The sequence below is a fragment of the Oryx dammah genome, unplaced genomic scaffold (assembly GCF_014754425.2).
Source record: "Oryx dammah isolate SB20612 unplaced genomic scaffold, SCBI_Odam_1.1 HiC_scaffold_8, whole genome shotgun sequence".
NCBI classification, from domain to species: Eukaryota; Metazoa; Chordata; class Mammalia; order Artiodactyla; family Bovidae; genus Oryx; species Oryx dammah.
In genome coordinates, this window is record NW_024070192.1 from 22,851,515 (window position 1) to 22,867,710 (window position 16,196).

General features: G+C 51.9%; 1 protein-coding gene across 1 annotated transcript in view; it reads right to left on the minus strand.

The window, feature by feature from the left end:
- LASP1 (LIM and SH3 protein 1) overlaps positions 1-16,196 on the minus strand; it is a 39,870-nt gene that overhangs the window by 7,743 nt on the left and 15,931 nt on the right. The window contains exons 3-4 of the mRNA XM_040245510.1: positions 15,464-15,548; positions 8,151-8,258 (exon numbers count right to left, since the gene is read on the minus strand). Of these exons, the coding sequence (XP_040101444.1) occupies positions 8,151-8,258; positions 15,464-15,548 (193 nt within the window). The remainder of the gene's footprint in view (positions 1-8,150; positions 8,259-15,463; positions 15,549-16,196) is intronic.

Here is a 16,196-nt window from a genome sequence, read left to right on the forward strand (position 1 = left end):
CTGTCCCCTCTTTGCCCCCTCTTTTCCTGTTGGTAATATCTGTTTCAGCACCATCCTCCCAAATTACACAGAAGTACCACTTTACGCCCATGAAATGTCTATACACATTTGTGTGTAAAACGTACAAATATGAATAAAACAAAGGATGAAAAAGAAGCAGAGTCAGGAGTTCTGGGATTTTCTGCCTGCATTCCCAGTGGCAACATGCCCACGCTGCATCTTGAGGACCTACTGACTTTGCAGAGAGGAAACTTAGGGGAAAGGAGGCAAGCAACCAAGGAGCGGTGGAAGGTCCATGGTTAGTGCTCCGGGAGTGCTGGGCTGGGGCTGGGGGAGGAAGTGGGGCAGCCCCCCCACCTCCCCAGCAGAGGAAGCTCAGAAAGGGGTACACAGAAAACTGGTCTGGTCCCGAGCAGACCCAGACCTGAATCCTCTCCAGACCTCAGACCACCACCGGCCTGGAGGCTGGTTCTCACCTCCTGCTCACGAGGATCCTGCCCTGTGCTGCTCCCAGTGGAAGAGGGGGTGGGGTGAGGGGGACAGGGTAAGGAGGGGCAAAGCCTGCCCTGCCTCCAGGAGCAGAGGGAACCTGCAAATCTGTGCTCTGGAAGTCCCTGCCTGATCCAGCTGTCCGAGCCCAGGTGCTCCTGTGCCCGCGCCTTCTCACGTTCTTTGCTGCTTTCTCGCATCCGCTTTATAAGGAGGGCAAGACTAAAACTCAGCCAGAAGCAGCCGGGCTACAGGTCTGCAGGGGTGGTCGACTGGGCCCACCCACACCTCCCTGCTGCTCTTCCGCTGTTGAATGGTGGTGACTTGCTGCAGCCCGGGCTGGGAGAACGTAGGGAGTGCCTCACTTAGGGGTTTGGGTCAGGATGAGCCCCCCTCCTCCTCTCACCCCTTTCCGTCATGCCCAAGCAAGGACCCACACCCAAAGAGCAAAATAAACTGAGCCAGTTCCTGAAGGGGAGACAGCTGGCCCTGGTCAGACTGAACACCCACAGGATCCCCAAACTCCCATGAAGTAGAACCCCGAGGGGTGAAGGTCAAGGGCCAGTGTCCTGCTCTCAGATCCCTAAGACAAGGGCAAAAGGTAAGAGTCTCTCTTGAGCCCACTCAGTGAGCCCCCTCCTCTGGCAAGGAGTAGCGGCGGAGTGGGGGCAAGGAGAGGCCTCTAGACTCTCAAGGCAACTGCCCTTCTGACTTCTGTCCTGGGGGTGGGAAAGGCTAGCTTCCCGTGTTTACTTTCTGGTAATGAAAAGAGGCCTGACCCCGGGAGCAGGTGACCATGGGGAGGCAGACAGAGGCCTGCCCCGGGCCCTGAGGGAGCCAGGACTTGGGCTGAGGGGCAGGCCCCCGCTACCCTGGGTGACAGCCCAGTTGTTGGGCTGCAGCTCTGTATTCGTGAAGGGGTGACTCCTGGAGGAACAAGCATGTCTGGGTCCCAGCCCCCATCATGTTGTAGACTCAGTCCTTCATCGAGGGCTGCACGTCCCTCCCACACCTCACCCCTAGAGTCACGGGCCATTCACTTGCTCATGTGAACTTGGAAGAGTCCTATCCCCTCTGGGCCTGGACTTCCTCATCTTAAAAAGGGGCCACGGCACGGTCTGCTCCCATGTGGTCCTAAGGCTTCCAACTACCTCTGGGAACCTAGCCAAATCCTAGGACTGAAAGCAAGTGTGGACATGTGTTCGTTTCCACAAGTGGCTGATGGGATCCATCTTGCTCCTTAAAAAGCCACTCTACACAGGGCCAGCTGATCCAGGTGGACACAGCAGTGGCAGCCTGAACACAGGAGAACCCTTCCCGCCACCGATACAGGAACCACCTGCTCACTGTAATAACCTTGACTCAGCTCTTCACTGAGTTCTCTGCATATAATCTCCCTTGGCCTTGACAATAATCACCCTTTTAAAAAAGTCCCATAGGTACACTTTAATTTCCATTTTACAGAAGCAAAGTGACTTTCATTAGTCAGGCCTGAAGCTGGTGATACAAGGACAAAGCCACAGCTGGTCAGGTCCTGTCCTGGGACAGGGTGACCCCACGCCCAAGTCTGCCCCTGGCCCCAGTTCATGTCTTCTAGAACAAATATGAATAGCACTCCCTTTCACTTTCAAAAGGGATGATAATCACAAGGTCACCCTAACTTTGAGAGAAGGGGCACCAGGCACTGAAGTCAGGAGCGGTAGCGCAGAACGGAAATGGACTAAGAAACGTGAGGCTGCAGCGCCCTTCCGCCTGGGGGGCCACCTGATAAAATCTCAGTCCTCCCAACTTCCTCTCCCTCCCCTGCGCAGGAAACAAGCAAACTGTTATTACTTTGCTGATTGACCAAATAGCTTGAGAAGCAAAGAGGCACCTTAAAGGGTGTGAGCATATCCATAAGGGAAATAAACACTGATCAGAGGCCAAGGCCCTGGCTGAGCTCAGTCCCAGGCTCAGCAAAGCTCCAGTCATCTAAGTTTCCTGAAAAGGGGTCACCATAAGCTCAGAAACATCAGCAGAGGCCCAGCCAAAAAATGCCCTGGGACCCCGTGGAAGGACACCCGGGAGATCCAAGTGCACGGAGGTGGAGGGGTCCAGGCCCCGGAGGACCCTCCCCACTCATCCAGGGCCCTGCCAGCCAGGACTCCAGGATGACTCGTTGAGGGTCCGTACCAAAGCTGTGGAAAACACATTTTCTCTGCCAGCTGATGGTCTGTTTTCTGAACCCGTGTTCTCCTTCCTGATTGTGGTGGAAAACCAAGGTCTGACTCCACACTTGCTCCCACATGATTCCACATCACAGCCAAGAAGTGAATATCAGGCTCTGGATGGAATAATCAACTCACCAGCCAAGGTCTGGTTTTTCTAACAATGTTTCCATTTGTTGCAGGCCTCTGTGGTGCCCTTATATGCATTACTCATTTCCTTTTCTCAGCCAGCCCAAGAACAATGTATTACGATCATCCCCATTTTTCAGACAGGGAAACCAAGGCTCAGGAGGTAAGGGGTAAGAGGTGCATAAATGAGTCCTCCCATCAGCTCCTTAGTTCTCAACCACTAAGTAATGCTGTGTTCCCTATGGGAGACTAACACTATTTTGTTTTTAAAACAAATGTAAATCTGTGCTCGCCTTCATTACTAATCAGAGAAATGCAAGTTAAAACCATGAGATACTACTACGAACAATCAGAATGGCTAAACTGAACAAGTCTAAGGATACGGAGCAGTGGAAACTCTCATCAGTGCTGGCGAGATGGTAAATCAATACCACTGCTTGAACAGTATTTCAGCGTTATCTGGTAAGGCTGAGGAGACATAGCCTCCAAGATCCGACAACTGCCCTCCACGTTAACGCTAGGAAATACGTATGAAGTTGTCCACAGCCACGGAAGCAATCCAAATGCCATCAACCCCAGAATCAACAAAATGTGGGATAAGCAGTTTAAACAGAATACAACACAACAACAGAAAAGAATAAACTACAGCGTCACGATGCTTTAAGCCCAGTGTTACCCCAAGGATATGACACATGAAAAAACAATCTATGTTCAAAATTGGGGAAAACAAAACTATAGTATTCAGAAATGTATAGTTATGGAGGGGGGATAAATGAGAGGAGTTTGGGATACATGTATACACTACTAAATATAAAATAGATAACCACAAGGACCTATTGTTACAGCACAGGGAACTATATTCAGTATCTCATAGTAAACTATCAGGGAAAAGAATCTGAAAAAAGTTAACTGAATCACTTTTCTGTACACCTGAAACGAACACAACATATACTTCAGTTTTAAACAAAGAAATATTACATACTTAAAAAAAAAAGCATACAGGGTGTCCAACAAGCCCATGGCCAGCCATTTGACTCTGGGGCTAGAATCTTCTCTGACTTTACTATTTACTACTGATTGGGGCCCAAACTATAAGGACCCGAAGGGCTTCCCAGGTGGTGCTGGTGGCGAAGAACCCACCTGCCAATGCAGGAGTCATGAGACACGGATTCGATCCCTGGGTCAGGAAGATCCCCTGGAGTAGACCCGCTCCAGTGTTCTTACCTACAGAATCCCATGGACAGAGGAGCCTGGTGGGCTACAGTCCACAGAGTCACAAAGAGTCAGATAGGACTAAAGCAACTTAGCGGGTATGCATGTATGCATAAGGACTGAAGCTAATTTAAGAAATATGAGCTGCTAAATATTTCTGACTGTAAGAAATGCAAAAGATTTCTGCCTGTAGCAAGGATATCTCCAAAGCTTATGGTTTTACAGTCCTGTAGGCCATTAACTAGTTCTGCAGCGAATGGCAGAACACCAACCAGTTCTATATCTAATTCTACCCAGTGCTTTCTTTCAGACTAGGCCTCACCTCTGCCTGTCAGATGCTCCCAGCTGGTTCCTCATAATTAAGTTAATTATATGATAGGTACTCACTACATGAGAGTTATGTCTGTTTTTTGAACACTTTGAAAGCTCTATTTTGACAGGGGGCTGTCATGCTCTGCTTCCTGCCTTGCATGGTGAACACACACACAGGTGTTTATGTGTTATACTTTACAGAAAAAGGAAAAGTTAAAAAGACCCAAAACTGTATACAGGAAATCTATATATGAGGAAATATGTAGGTAAATGAAAACTTGCCTACTTGAAGGCAGAGGCTCCTAGTAAAAGGGACTCAGCAATTAAAAACTTCTGTCTAGGACTTCCCTGTTGGGTCAGTTGTTAAGAATCTGCCTGCCAATGCAGGGGACACAGGTTTGATCTCTGGTCTGGGAAGATCCCACGGGCTGTGGGGCAACTAAGCCCATGCCTAGAGTCCCTGCTCCGCAACAGGAAGTCCGTGCACAGCAAGTGGAGAGCAGTGCACTGCAGCTAGAGAAGGCCCAGGAGAAGCAAGTAAGACCCAGCAAAGCCGAAAAAACAGAGACTCCTATCCATTACAGCCATCAGAGCTGGTGCCCAAAGACCAGATTAATGTTGGGTTGGCCAAAAAGTTTGTTTGATTCTGTCCATAACACCCTATGGAAAAACCCGAGTGAACTTTTTGATCAACCCAGTATAACTGAATCACTTTGCTATATAGCAGCAACGAACACAGCATAGAAAACCAACTATACTTCAACTAAAACAGAGTCGATCACACACCACAGGGGCCTAACTTACTAGCACCTTGCCTCCCAAGTTTCTACACATTTTTAGTTCTAGACAAAGGCCCAACTTTTCAGTCAAACTTTAGTCCATGTCCCTTCTTTCACCACCATGCAGAAACCAAAGTCTACCTTTAAATTAACAGCAATGGACAATATTTATCTCAGACTAAGTGCTTGACATTTTCCTCACAAATCGAGGCTGCATCTGATGATAACCTGGGAAACGAGTGACAAGCTCATACAGGAACACTATTTCGGATACAAAACAGAAGGCGTGGCTCTAGACATCATCTTTCCCAAAACTCCTCTGGAGGAAGGACAATTTAATAACGTGGTTTAAAGTTCCCTGGGGGTTCTGGGATGTAGCCAGGACTGGCACCTTTGGTGAAGCTCTTTTCAGACTCTTGGTGATGATTCTCACACTGCAGGGAACTCAGGGAATGTGTTAAAAATGCTGGTTCTTGAAAAAAGAAATCTTATTTTCTATCAATCACTTTTAATTTTGTATCTATATGAGATGATTCATTCAACTTATTGTGATAATCATTTCATGATGGACGTAAATCAAATCATTATGCTGGACACCTTAAACGTATACAGTGCAGCATGTCAATTACAGCTCAATAAAAATGGAAGAAAAGATAAAAAACAACAACAGGAATAATTTTAAAAATAAAATGCTAGTTCCTGAGACTTCCTTGGTGCTCCAGTGGCAAAGACACCACATTCCCAGTGCAGGGGACTCAGGTTCGATTCCTGGTCAGGGAACTAGATCCCACATGCCACAACCAAGCATAGCCAAATAAATAAAGAAATAAACATTAAAAAAATTTTGCTAGTTCCTAAAAAGGAGATAAAATTAATGCTAGTTTCTGGGCTCTGCTCCCAGGCAGTCCCAGGAGGAGGCCTCTGAGGATGCATTTTCTTTTTTTTTAGCCTGTATCTTCAATCAACCTTTTCAAGAGATTGAAGTACAGCTGTTTGGAAGCCCACAGCTGACAGACTAACGGCATTTGCCAAAACCATGAGTCTTCCAGCTTTGTGGTCATGTGTCACAGGTCCCAGCTAAAGCTGCAAAAGCAGAACCAGGTCAGGCATCAGTCACCTCCCCGCCTCAGATAGAGGACAACCAGCTCATTGCAGCCCTGTGGCTACTGATAAGATGGTATCTGCCCAGGTGTGGGTGTCTTGGCCAGAGTGAGTTGTTACCAGGGCTCCTCAGACATTAACACCTCCAATAACTAGTTGCGGGGGAGAGGTTGGGGAATACAGGTGCAATAGGCTGGGTGTGGAGTATTCTGGAAGAGTTCCGGAAAAGCAGGCAAGGATGACTGGGCTTGCCTCCCCCTTCTAAAAGCCACAGGCTGGAAACAATGAGTGAATGTGCTGGGGGGTTGCGGTTGTAGGAAGGGAGCAGGTGTCCAGATAACAGTCTTCACAATGAAAGGCCAGAGGCTAAAGACTCAAGAGCCCAGTTTTCTGTATATTCCTTCCCTGTTACCTGAGGCTTCCCCTCCCTCTTGTTTTCCATGAGGACAGCTGAGACCCACACCTTCTTTTGGGCACAACCTGCAGGGAAGCTCTCCGGTTGAGGCCAGGCCCTAGCTAATAAAGAAGCAATTGAGACAGGCTTGTTTGAGGGGAAGAGGGGATTACAGCTGTCAGAGGCATCTTAGTCCAAGGGAAGCACTCCATTTCGTCAAGACACGAATTTCAAGCTGCGGGTCAACAATCTAACTGTGAAACCCAGCATCTTTAACAAACTAAAATAGAACAGAAAATATCTGAATGCCCTTTAAGTGGTAGAGCACTCTTTCCTGAAAGTTTTGGTTCTGTTTCTCTTAAATAAATCAGCAAGCCTGTTCAGTGGGCCACGACACGAAATGTATTTCATACTGCAGGCTGCTGATCAAAGTTTAAGAGCCAAAGCCTTAGGCATGGCCACTGCCGATTGCTTGGGTCCTGCCTTCTGACGTCTACCTGAGCCACAGCGAGTCGACCCTAACAGTGGTCCAGCTCACTTCCAGGAGTGCCTGATAAAGGAGGTCTGAGGGCTGGATGCCGGATAGACCACCCAAAACTCAGGGCCCCTGAAGCCTCTTGTCCAGTCCCTCAGCCCAGAGCGACACCAGGCAACCTGCCAACCCCTCCTGAACCAGATCTGAAGACACCTGCTTGCCCAGTCCTTTCTGGGACTCTGAGCAACACAGGCCTGCAGCCATGTCCAGGCTTGTGGCTCACAGCGGTGCCCCCGCATTGCCCAAAGCCCCCTAAGCAGCCTCCCCACAAGCCCAGAGCCACACAGGCTGCTCGTCTGTGGCTCCGCCAAGCAGGAAACTGAGGCCTGTCCCCGCCAAGCAGGTGTCATAAGGGGCGCCCACTCTGCACATCCAGCCCTGCCATGGCTAGACACTGGTGACCACCCTGGACCTGGGAGGGCCAGGCCAAGGGGTGCAGAGCCAGCGAGCAAAACCCGACTGGGTTTTTACACAGGAAGGAAGAGCAAGCCGAGGTGGGGGAGGAGGCTGAAGGAGGGCGGAAATGACTGCAATGTCAGCACCCAGAGGCAGTCGATGGGGAGGCCAGCCCCTCCCCACCCCTGCCACCCAGTTCTGACCTTTGTGCTCAGACAAAACAGCTAGTCCGAAGCCTGGCCCTCACCATAGCCAGCAGGGAGGGGGGGAAATTTCAGAGAGAGTGGGGGGTGAAGGGGGTGATTGAGCACAGAGGCCCTCCCTGTACACCCCCCAAAAAAGTCCAGTTCTTTCAAGGTGGAAATATTATGTGGGCAGAGGGTATCAAAGGGGCAATCTGGGGGTACACAGAGGAAAGGCATCTTGGGAACCCCAAACCCTTCCCTTCCCTCAGCTCAAGCAGGCACCAGCCAGGCCTGCTGAGCAAAGCAGGGGCGGCACAGAACCAGCTTCATGCATGACTGCCAGGCAGGTGGGGAGGAGATGAGAAGGGAGCACCAGAGTCAGGGTGGTACCCGCAGAGCAGGGGACCTTACATTACTGATCTGGTCCTGGGTCTTCTTGATTCTCTGGAGCTCGGGCGTGTCTGCCACCACGCTGAAGCCTTTGCCCTTGTTCTTCTCAAACTCCTCCTTGTAGCGTACCTGGAGGACCAAGGTGGTGGAGAGGGATCAGAGTCGAGGCAGGGGGAGCAGAGAGGGCTCCAGCCTGCAGCAACCAGCCAGGAGAGACCCTGACCAGAACCCCCGCTGCAGTGACATCCACTCCCACCTCCCAACTCCAGGCAGAAACCTTGGCCAAAAAGTATCAGACCAATGATAATAAACTATTACTATGTATTCATATTTGGTGTATCCTGAGTGCCAAGAGCTTTACATGAACTGTCATTTAAGTCTTGCTATAGACTATTGTTAGTTCCATTTTACAGACAAGGAAACTTGAGCCACAGAGAGGGAAAGTCACCTGCCCAAGCTCACACAGCTTAGCAGCACAAGTTCAGAGCCAACAGGATGCAACTTTCATCTGCCTGACTCCTGAACCTTCATCACAGCCCATCCTGCCTGACGGCGAGAGGAAGAAGGCTCTTTCCAGAGCTCCAAGGACTGCCCCAGCGCTCACCCTGGCCAGGATGTGGTCCTACCCACTGAGAGCCTGGGGGAGTTTCTGAGTGAGGGCTGTGCCAAGGGACAAAGTTGGTGCCCAGAAAGGAGGGCGGTAAGACAGCCACTCAGAAGACTCAATCAATGAGCCTTTGACAGGCCCCGGTGGCTGCCTGGAGCCTGCCAGGCTGGCTTTTGAGGTCAGCACCACAGGAGGGGATGAAATGGGTAGGGGACAGATAGCACTTCAGGCTTCGAAGTGCCAAGAAAGACCCCTACCACCCCCCTCCAATGCCCCTCTCTTCTGAGTATTCCATGGAAACCTGAGTACTAGAGGGACTTAAGTCAGACATTCAGAAAGGACTTCCCAAGCACTAAAGGAACTGAAATATGAAAACTGTCCTCCCCTGGGGGTTTTGCAGAGCAGAATGGAGGCTGGAAAATGGCCCTGGGACAGGGACCGATTCCTCCGGTTTTCAGAGTTTTTACTGTCCACCTCGGCAGCAGCTGTTCCAAAGCCCACCAGCTGCCTGGACTTCTTCCATGCAGGCTGCACTGTCCTGGAGGCAGGTCAGTCCAGGACACAAGGCCCAGGACCTTGGGAATTTCCAGGCCTCTCCCAGGCATGGAGTCATCTGGCCTCAGGGCTGAGCTGCACTGTGACCTGACTGACACACACACCTGTTGGTTCCTCTGCACCCCCCAGGGGTCAGGGTCCCCGTCTGTCTCCAGAGCCCCAGCTCACCCATCCAACAAGGGTTTCTTGTTGCTAAAAGGTTCCAGAATCTCCTTTGTTCTGACCCAGACTGAAATAAAGGCCTGGATGTGCTAGGTCCCCTCAGACTGGAAGTTAACACAGTGGGTCCAGGTACCAACCCATCCCAAGGGCCTAGAACTGCCCCACAGCAGCTCTTCCAAGAAGGCCTGGGCCAGCACAGCAACTCTTAGTGGTAGGGGTGGGTTGAGGGGGAGACCCTTCTGGAAGCAAGCATCAAGAAAGGTAAAGCACTGAGAGTCAAAAATGTGTCGCTCCAGATGCAGAGGCCCCAGATCCAAGAACTCTGGCCTTGATTTCCCCACCTGTAAGAGGACTGTCCATAATGGAGAGGGGGCTTCCTACCACCAAGCAAGAACAAAGAGCCCGTGGGAGTTGGTATGAACACGGGCTGTCTCCCACTTGCTGATTGATCTTGGGCAACTGATTTAACCTCTCAGGCCTCAGTGTCCACATCTGTAAAATGGGGATCATGACACACCCATTCTAATCAAAGATACAGGTGGCTTTAAAGCAACAAACACATATGAAGCACACGGCAGGGTTCAATGTGCAAGGATAAGTGAAGAAGTAAAGTGGAGTGAAGTTGCTCAGTCGAGTCCGACTCTTTGCGATCCCATGGACTGTAGCCTACTATGCTCCTCCATCCGTGGGATTTTCCAGGCAAGAGTCCTGGAGTGGGTAGCTATTTCCTTCTCCAGAGGACCTTCCTGACCCAGGGATCAAACGATCGAACCCAGGTCTCCCGCTCTGTAGGCAGACGCTTTACTGTCTGAGCCACCAGGGAAGCAAGGACAAGGGTTAAGTGTAAAGGTGCTTTGTCAAGTGCTGAACAAACACCAGTCCCTGACTCCTTCCTCCACTTCCTGGCCCTCTGGAGCGTCAGGCCCCTAATCCAGGGGAATAGTTGTCATGGCAACCCTACAATGACACCAGCTGGTTCCCAGGCTCAGGAACTGCCTCTCCCTCCCTGCTGGGGAAGGAGAATTCATTTCACTGCTGGCACAGGCAGCCCAGAGAGGGCGGGGCTGGAAGGAGCAGGGGGCAAGAAAGGACGGAGGTCTGTGCTCAGCACTACTTTGCTGTGTGTTCCTGGGCAAGTCGGTCCCCCTCTCTGGGTCTCCTGAGAGTGGCCAGCCAGCTGATCAATAAAGTCCTCCTGGTTCTGGAGTTTCTGACCATATCTAAGCACCTGCTCCTGATTATGGAGAATCAAGGTGGGGAAGATTCTCTGGCCATCTGGAGCTGGAGTAGCTGGCAGAGGTAAAAGTCAAGGAACCAGAAGTCTGGGGAGGGCCCCACGTGGAACCTCGTTCATCACCCAAGCTGGAGCGCTTGCCCTCCTCTGGGACGGCTCACCAGGGTGTGACAGGGGCTCTGAGCGGGGAAGTGACCTGCCCAAGGTCACTCAACCTGTCTTGTCAGTTCAACTCAGGAGTCCTGTCTGAATGCTGCCTGTCTGGGCCTCCCACCTGGACACTCCCAAGGTAGAGAGGGGAGCGATGCCTGAGGCCCCTCAGGCCTGAACAACCAGGGCCCAAGAAATTCTACTTTTCATATAGAGATTTATTATTCTCCCAGATTCTAGCTTGTTCATCACTTACCATAGCAAATAGTTGGTACAAAGGTTTGTTGGGTAAATAATCAATGAATTGAATGCAAAAATAAAATCTCCAAACAGGCAGCATAAGTTGAAAAATAACTGCCTTACTGACCCAATGTAAGAGGAAAGGTCACGACTTAAAAATATATATATTGAAAAAAATGATACCAACAATTCCTACTTATTATGTACCTACCATGTGCTAAACCCATGCACTATGTAACCCACACACTTCTAACAAAAAAAAAGAAATTGTTTTAAGAGTAAACACACACAGATGGGGAGGAGAGCTAATGAGAAAGGTCAGTCTGGAAGCAGTCATCAAAAGGTCTAATATTCCTCAGCTTTATCATATCTAAGTTCTATCTCCTCTCCTCTCCAGGAGAATAGTAATAGTGAACATTTACTGAGTGCTGACTGTATGCCAGGAACTGTTCTAAATACCTAATATATACTAACATCCTCACAATAACCTTTGGAGAGAGGTAATTTGTACTTTACAGATAAAGGCAGTAAGGTTCAGAGAGGTTAGATAACTGGTCCAAGGTCACTGAGCTACTGAGGGCAGATCCAGGATTCGGCCTTCAACTGGCTCAGGTACGAGTGGTGCAGGTATGCTGCCTACCCTGCAGGTTATAAGATTCAAGGTAAGAGAGTGGGAACTTTGCACACAGCAGGGCAGGGCACAGGACTTTGCTACAATCTCCTGTCCCCTGTGGCATGTGCCCACAGCACCAAGGATGATGAAGGTAAAATTAAAGACACCTTTTCCTTTCACTTTTGTCTGAGCTCAGAGGGCCACACAGATAGCCCCAGCTCAGCCCCACCCCAAAGCTGCTGCCTCTTTCTAGTCCTGGGGCTCGGGTGGGAGAGCTGCCCTGTTGGGGTAGGGGGGTGGAGGTCCGCTAGGCCCTCGCCACCAGGGCTCTGCCTCAGCCAGGTCTGGACAGGCCCACCCAGAGGGTCATTTGTGGTCAGCCCTGTGGTTACCCGCCCCCACAAGGGAGGCTCCAGGTGTCCCAGACACCGAAAGTACCACTTTGGGAACCAGTCTAGAAATAGGAAAACAAAGCTGAAATACCACAGGCAACTTCCCAGAGCCAGAAGAGAGAGAGACACCCATGCAGGCCCAGGAAGGAGCCGGGGGCTGGCCCCTGGCGGGTGGGACGGGCTAGCTAGGGAGGCTCCCGCTTCCCTTCCCGCCACAGCGGCCTGCCCAGCCCCCACGGTGGCCACAGGAACCAGAACTGTCACGGCCCACGGCCCCAGACAGGCCCACTCAGCCCTTCCAAGCCTCAGAGCCTTGGGCCCAGCCCTCAACATCTAGGCAACTGGTCCCCATTTTACCAGGCAAGAAAAGACGACTGAGAGCCAAAGGGGTGAGACTGAGAGCACACAGCCCGGGGAAGCAGGAGACAGAACCAGACTTGCAAAGAGGACAGGACCCCTCTTCACCCTCTGCCTCTCCCAACCCCTAGCCCCAGCCCTCAAGAGCCCAACTGCAGGAGATTAGAGCAGTGGCCTCAATGCAAAGCCTCAGCTCACACCCCTCACAGCAGCTCCTCGCCTCCCTCTCTACCCCACAGCCTGGCTCTAAGCCGCTCAGAGCAGGTCTGCAGGACCAAAAGCCCTCATCAGAATTGCCAGGGCTGCCCAAATGCAACTCCCTGGGCCCGGCCCAGAAGTGGCAACCAAAACCCTCGTGGGTGGGGCCGAGGACTCTGCATTCTAAACGCCACCCTCGTCCCCTGCACCATCCCCCCCAGTGGCTGATGCATCCTGGGCATTAGTGCGCACAGCTGGGTGCCACAGCAGGCTGCAGGTGGGCTGAGAGCAAAAGGGCCTAACTTCTGTCAGGGAGCTGGCTCTGCATGGCCTCTAACCTGTGTCCCCGTCTGTAGCAAGGGGACGAGAATCCCTCCGTCATCAAGTGGTTGTGACGACTGAATGAGGTCAGGCCCGACCCCCGTGGTGACCCATGAAGAGTGACTGGCATTCTCATGACCTCCCCACCCTCCCAAGAATCCGGAACCCTGGGGACAGGCAGTGGGCCAGGCCCCTGGGAGACAGGGCGGGTCTGGAGGTGGGCAGGGTGTGTTCCCTCCTACAGACCCCGCCCCTCAGGGATTGAGTTCCACAGGCAAAAAGAACTCCAGCCCAGCTTTTGTGGGACTGATAAAGGCTGAAGGAATTAGCAGGGTTTGAATTTCTCCTCCTGAGAGTAGGTGTGTGTGCGGGGTGTATGTGTGTCCCTTGTTTCTGCCTGAGTGTGTACACACACTCCCACACTCCTCTCACACTATGGGGTGAGTACAGGTCACCCCACAATGCTCTGACCTGCTCTCCTCATGAAGCCCCTTCTACCCGCGATAGGATGGGGAGTCCCTAAGGCAGTTGTCAGGCCCAGGCCCGAGTGCCATCTCAAGCCTTCTTCCTGCCAGCTGAGCCACCCAGCCCTCCTCAGTCAGCTGGGCTCTGGTACCTACATTAGCCCCCAGTGACTGCAGCTTTCACACCACAGTGGGGGCGGAGCCTGGGCTGGTAGATGTGAGCTGTGCTACGGGCCAAATTAGCTTCCCTTACCTGTCCCCAGGTGGCTCAGTGGTAGAGAATCTGATGCAGGAGACGTGGATTCCATCCCAGGGGTCAGGAAAATCCCTTGGAGAAGGAAATGGCAACCCACTCCGGCATTCTTGCCTAGGAAATCCCACGGACAGAGGAGCCTGGCAGGCTACAATCCATGGGGTCGCAAAGAGTCGGACACGACTTAGCACGCATGCACCTTCTCTCCCATCACGGTGGGATTCATGGGAGGCCTGAACCCCTGGCTCACAGGGCTGTACGAGGTCAAGGTCACTGTATTCAGGAGTGAAAAAAACAGAGCCTGGATCCTGAAAGCTCACTGAGAGTGCGTGTCAACAGGCAAAGTCCAGTGCCTCTCAGAGCCTTGGTTCCCTGTCTCTGACGCCTGCAGTCAGGTCAAGGATAAATGAGGTGAAGTAACTGAAGTGTTTGCTAACCTATAAAAGTTCTCACCAAGAGGAACTATCGTGTTTATTATCAAAAAGAGATAGTTCTCCTTAGGGAGTTGGGTGGAAAACTGGAAAGAATACAAGTCTCAGACAAACTGGCATTCAAAGTCATTAGCACCTATTTCCTCTTCCGTAAAGTGAGAGGGATCCTGCCAACTGCACAGAACTATTGTGAGGCATGAGCGCTAACACGCCTAGAACACGAAGCACTCCATACACCAGCTACGAATACAGTTATTACCGCTACTGCTCCTTGTATGATTTCAGCAAGCCCCTTACTGTCTCTGAGCCTCAGTTTCCCCATCTGTACAATGGGAAAACAGCACCTTCCTTGCAGGTTGCTGGGAGGATTAAATGAGAGAATGCATGTAAAGCCTTTGCCACTCCAGGGCTAGTTCTCCTTCATGTGACCAACTGGGAGAGAGGGAGCCAGAGAATTCACATCAAGATCAGGCAGCAGGAGCCCCACCTGGAGGGATCAGGAGGGATCCCCTCTAAGGCCCAGGTGGCTCCTCCAAGACATCTTCCTGGTTCTGCCCACTTGGTTCCATTCCCCAAGAGGTCTTTGCTAAAGCCCCACTCTGTCCCACCCCACAGTGCGGGCCAGGCTTGTCCTGAAAGCCCTCTCAGACCCCCAGTCAGGGTAAGCCATTCTGATCGAAAGGTTCTGGCCCTTTTGCTTATTCCTCAGTGACCCCTAAAGCCCCAGCTCTCTCTTCCTGCTGCAGGAACCCCGTCTCCTCCCCTACTGCAGTGGCAAGCAGGGCTCCCTCTGAGAAGGGGCTCAGGAAAATCAAACCAAGGAGATGTGGGCAGGACAGGCCCCTGGGGCAAGGCTCCCTTAGCAGCCTGCCCTAGGACAGGTAGAAGAGGGTTGGGGACATGGCTAGGGATAACCTGTATAACTTCACTCTCCCTGGTCAATCCCTGACCAGGGATCAAACACTTGTCCCCTGCAGTGGAAGGGCTGAGTCTTAACCTCTGGCAGCCATCCCAAGGACCTTCCTTTCGGGGTGGGTGTGAAAGGATGGGAGGGAGAGGGGACCAGCTTCCTGGAGGAGGTGGGCTTTAGGGGCCTCCCACAAAATTCCTGATGCAGAAAGAATCTGAAACCCACACCCCTCCAACCCACTTTAGGTAGGGGGTGGGGGGGCACACTCTCGCCCACTTCGCTGATCAAGTCAGGAAATGTGAAATAACCGGGGGTGGGGGCAGGGAGACTAGGCAAGTGCTTGGATTTCAGCACCTTGCTGAGTAACCACAGAAGGAAGCTCTTGCCAAACCCAGGGGTGGCCCCGCCCCCCCAGACCAGGCCCCAGCTCTAGCCCCACTCCCTCACCTGACTCTGCAGCTCACTCTGTTGCTTGAGGCGGAGGTTTTCCGGGGTGTCAGCCACCATGGTGAAGGACTGCTTGGGGTAGTGTCTGCAGGACAGAAAACAACACAGTAGGGTTCATCCTGGGCAAGAGGCTGGGTACTTCTAGGCTTTTCACCCCCTTATCCTTGGGTGGCCCCTGCCCCAGCATCAGGACCACAGTGCCCACCACCCATGGCTGCAGGGAGGCAAGTGTTTCTCACTCAGCCTGGGCTGAACTGGGAAGATACATCAGGTCTGAATGATGGCCACCAAGAACTCCACAGGAGGCCATGGAGATACTCTCTAAGAGTTTCAGATCACCCAAATAATCTATGTCTACTGTGCAGGGAGGTCAAGGGGGCCAGGCACTCAGGAGGGGAGAAGATGCTGACGGGCTCAGGACAAGGCTTTCGGCTGAGACCAGAAATGGAGACCAGTGAAGCAGACGAAAGGTGGGAGGGAGGCAGAGACCGAAGGGAAAGGGACACGCACACGCAGGGGCGCTTTCTGGAAAAGGCAGTGAGGGAGAAAAAAGGCACCAGTGTTTCAAAGGGCAAACGAGGTCCAACTTAACCAGAGAGCAGCTGAGAGATCAGCTTGAGGCCAGAGAAGAAGTCACCGTGTAGATAACAACACTGTAACAACGGTTGATGTTCCCTGTGGTAAGGGTGTCCATGCCCTAATTCACCAAATTCTTAAAACCACCCTATTGTCT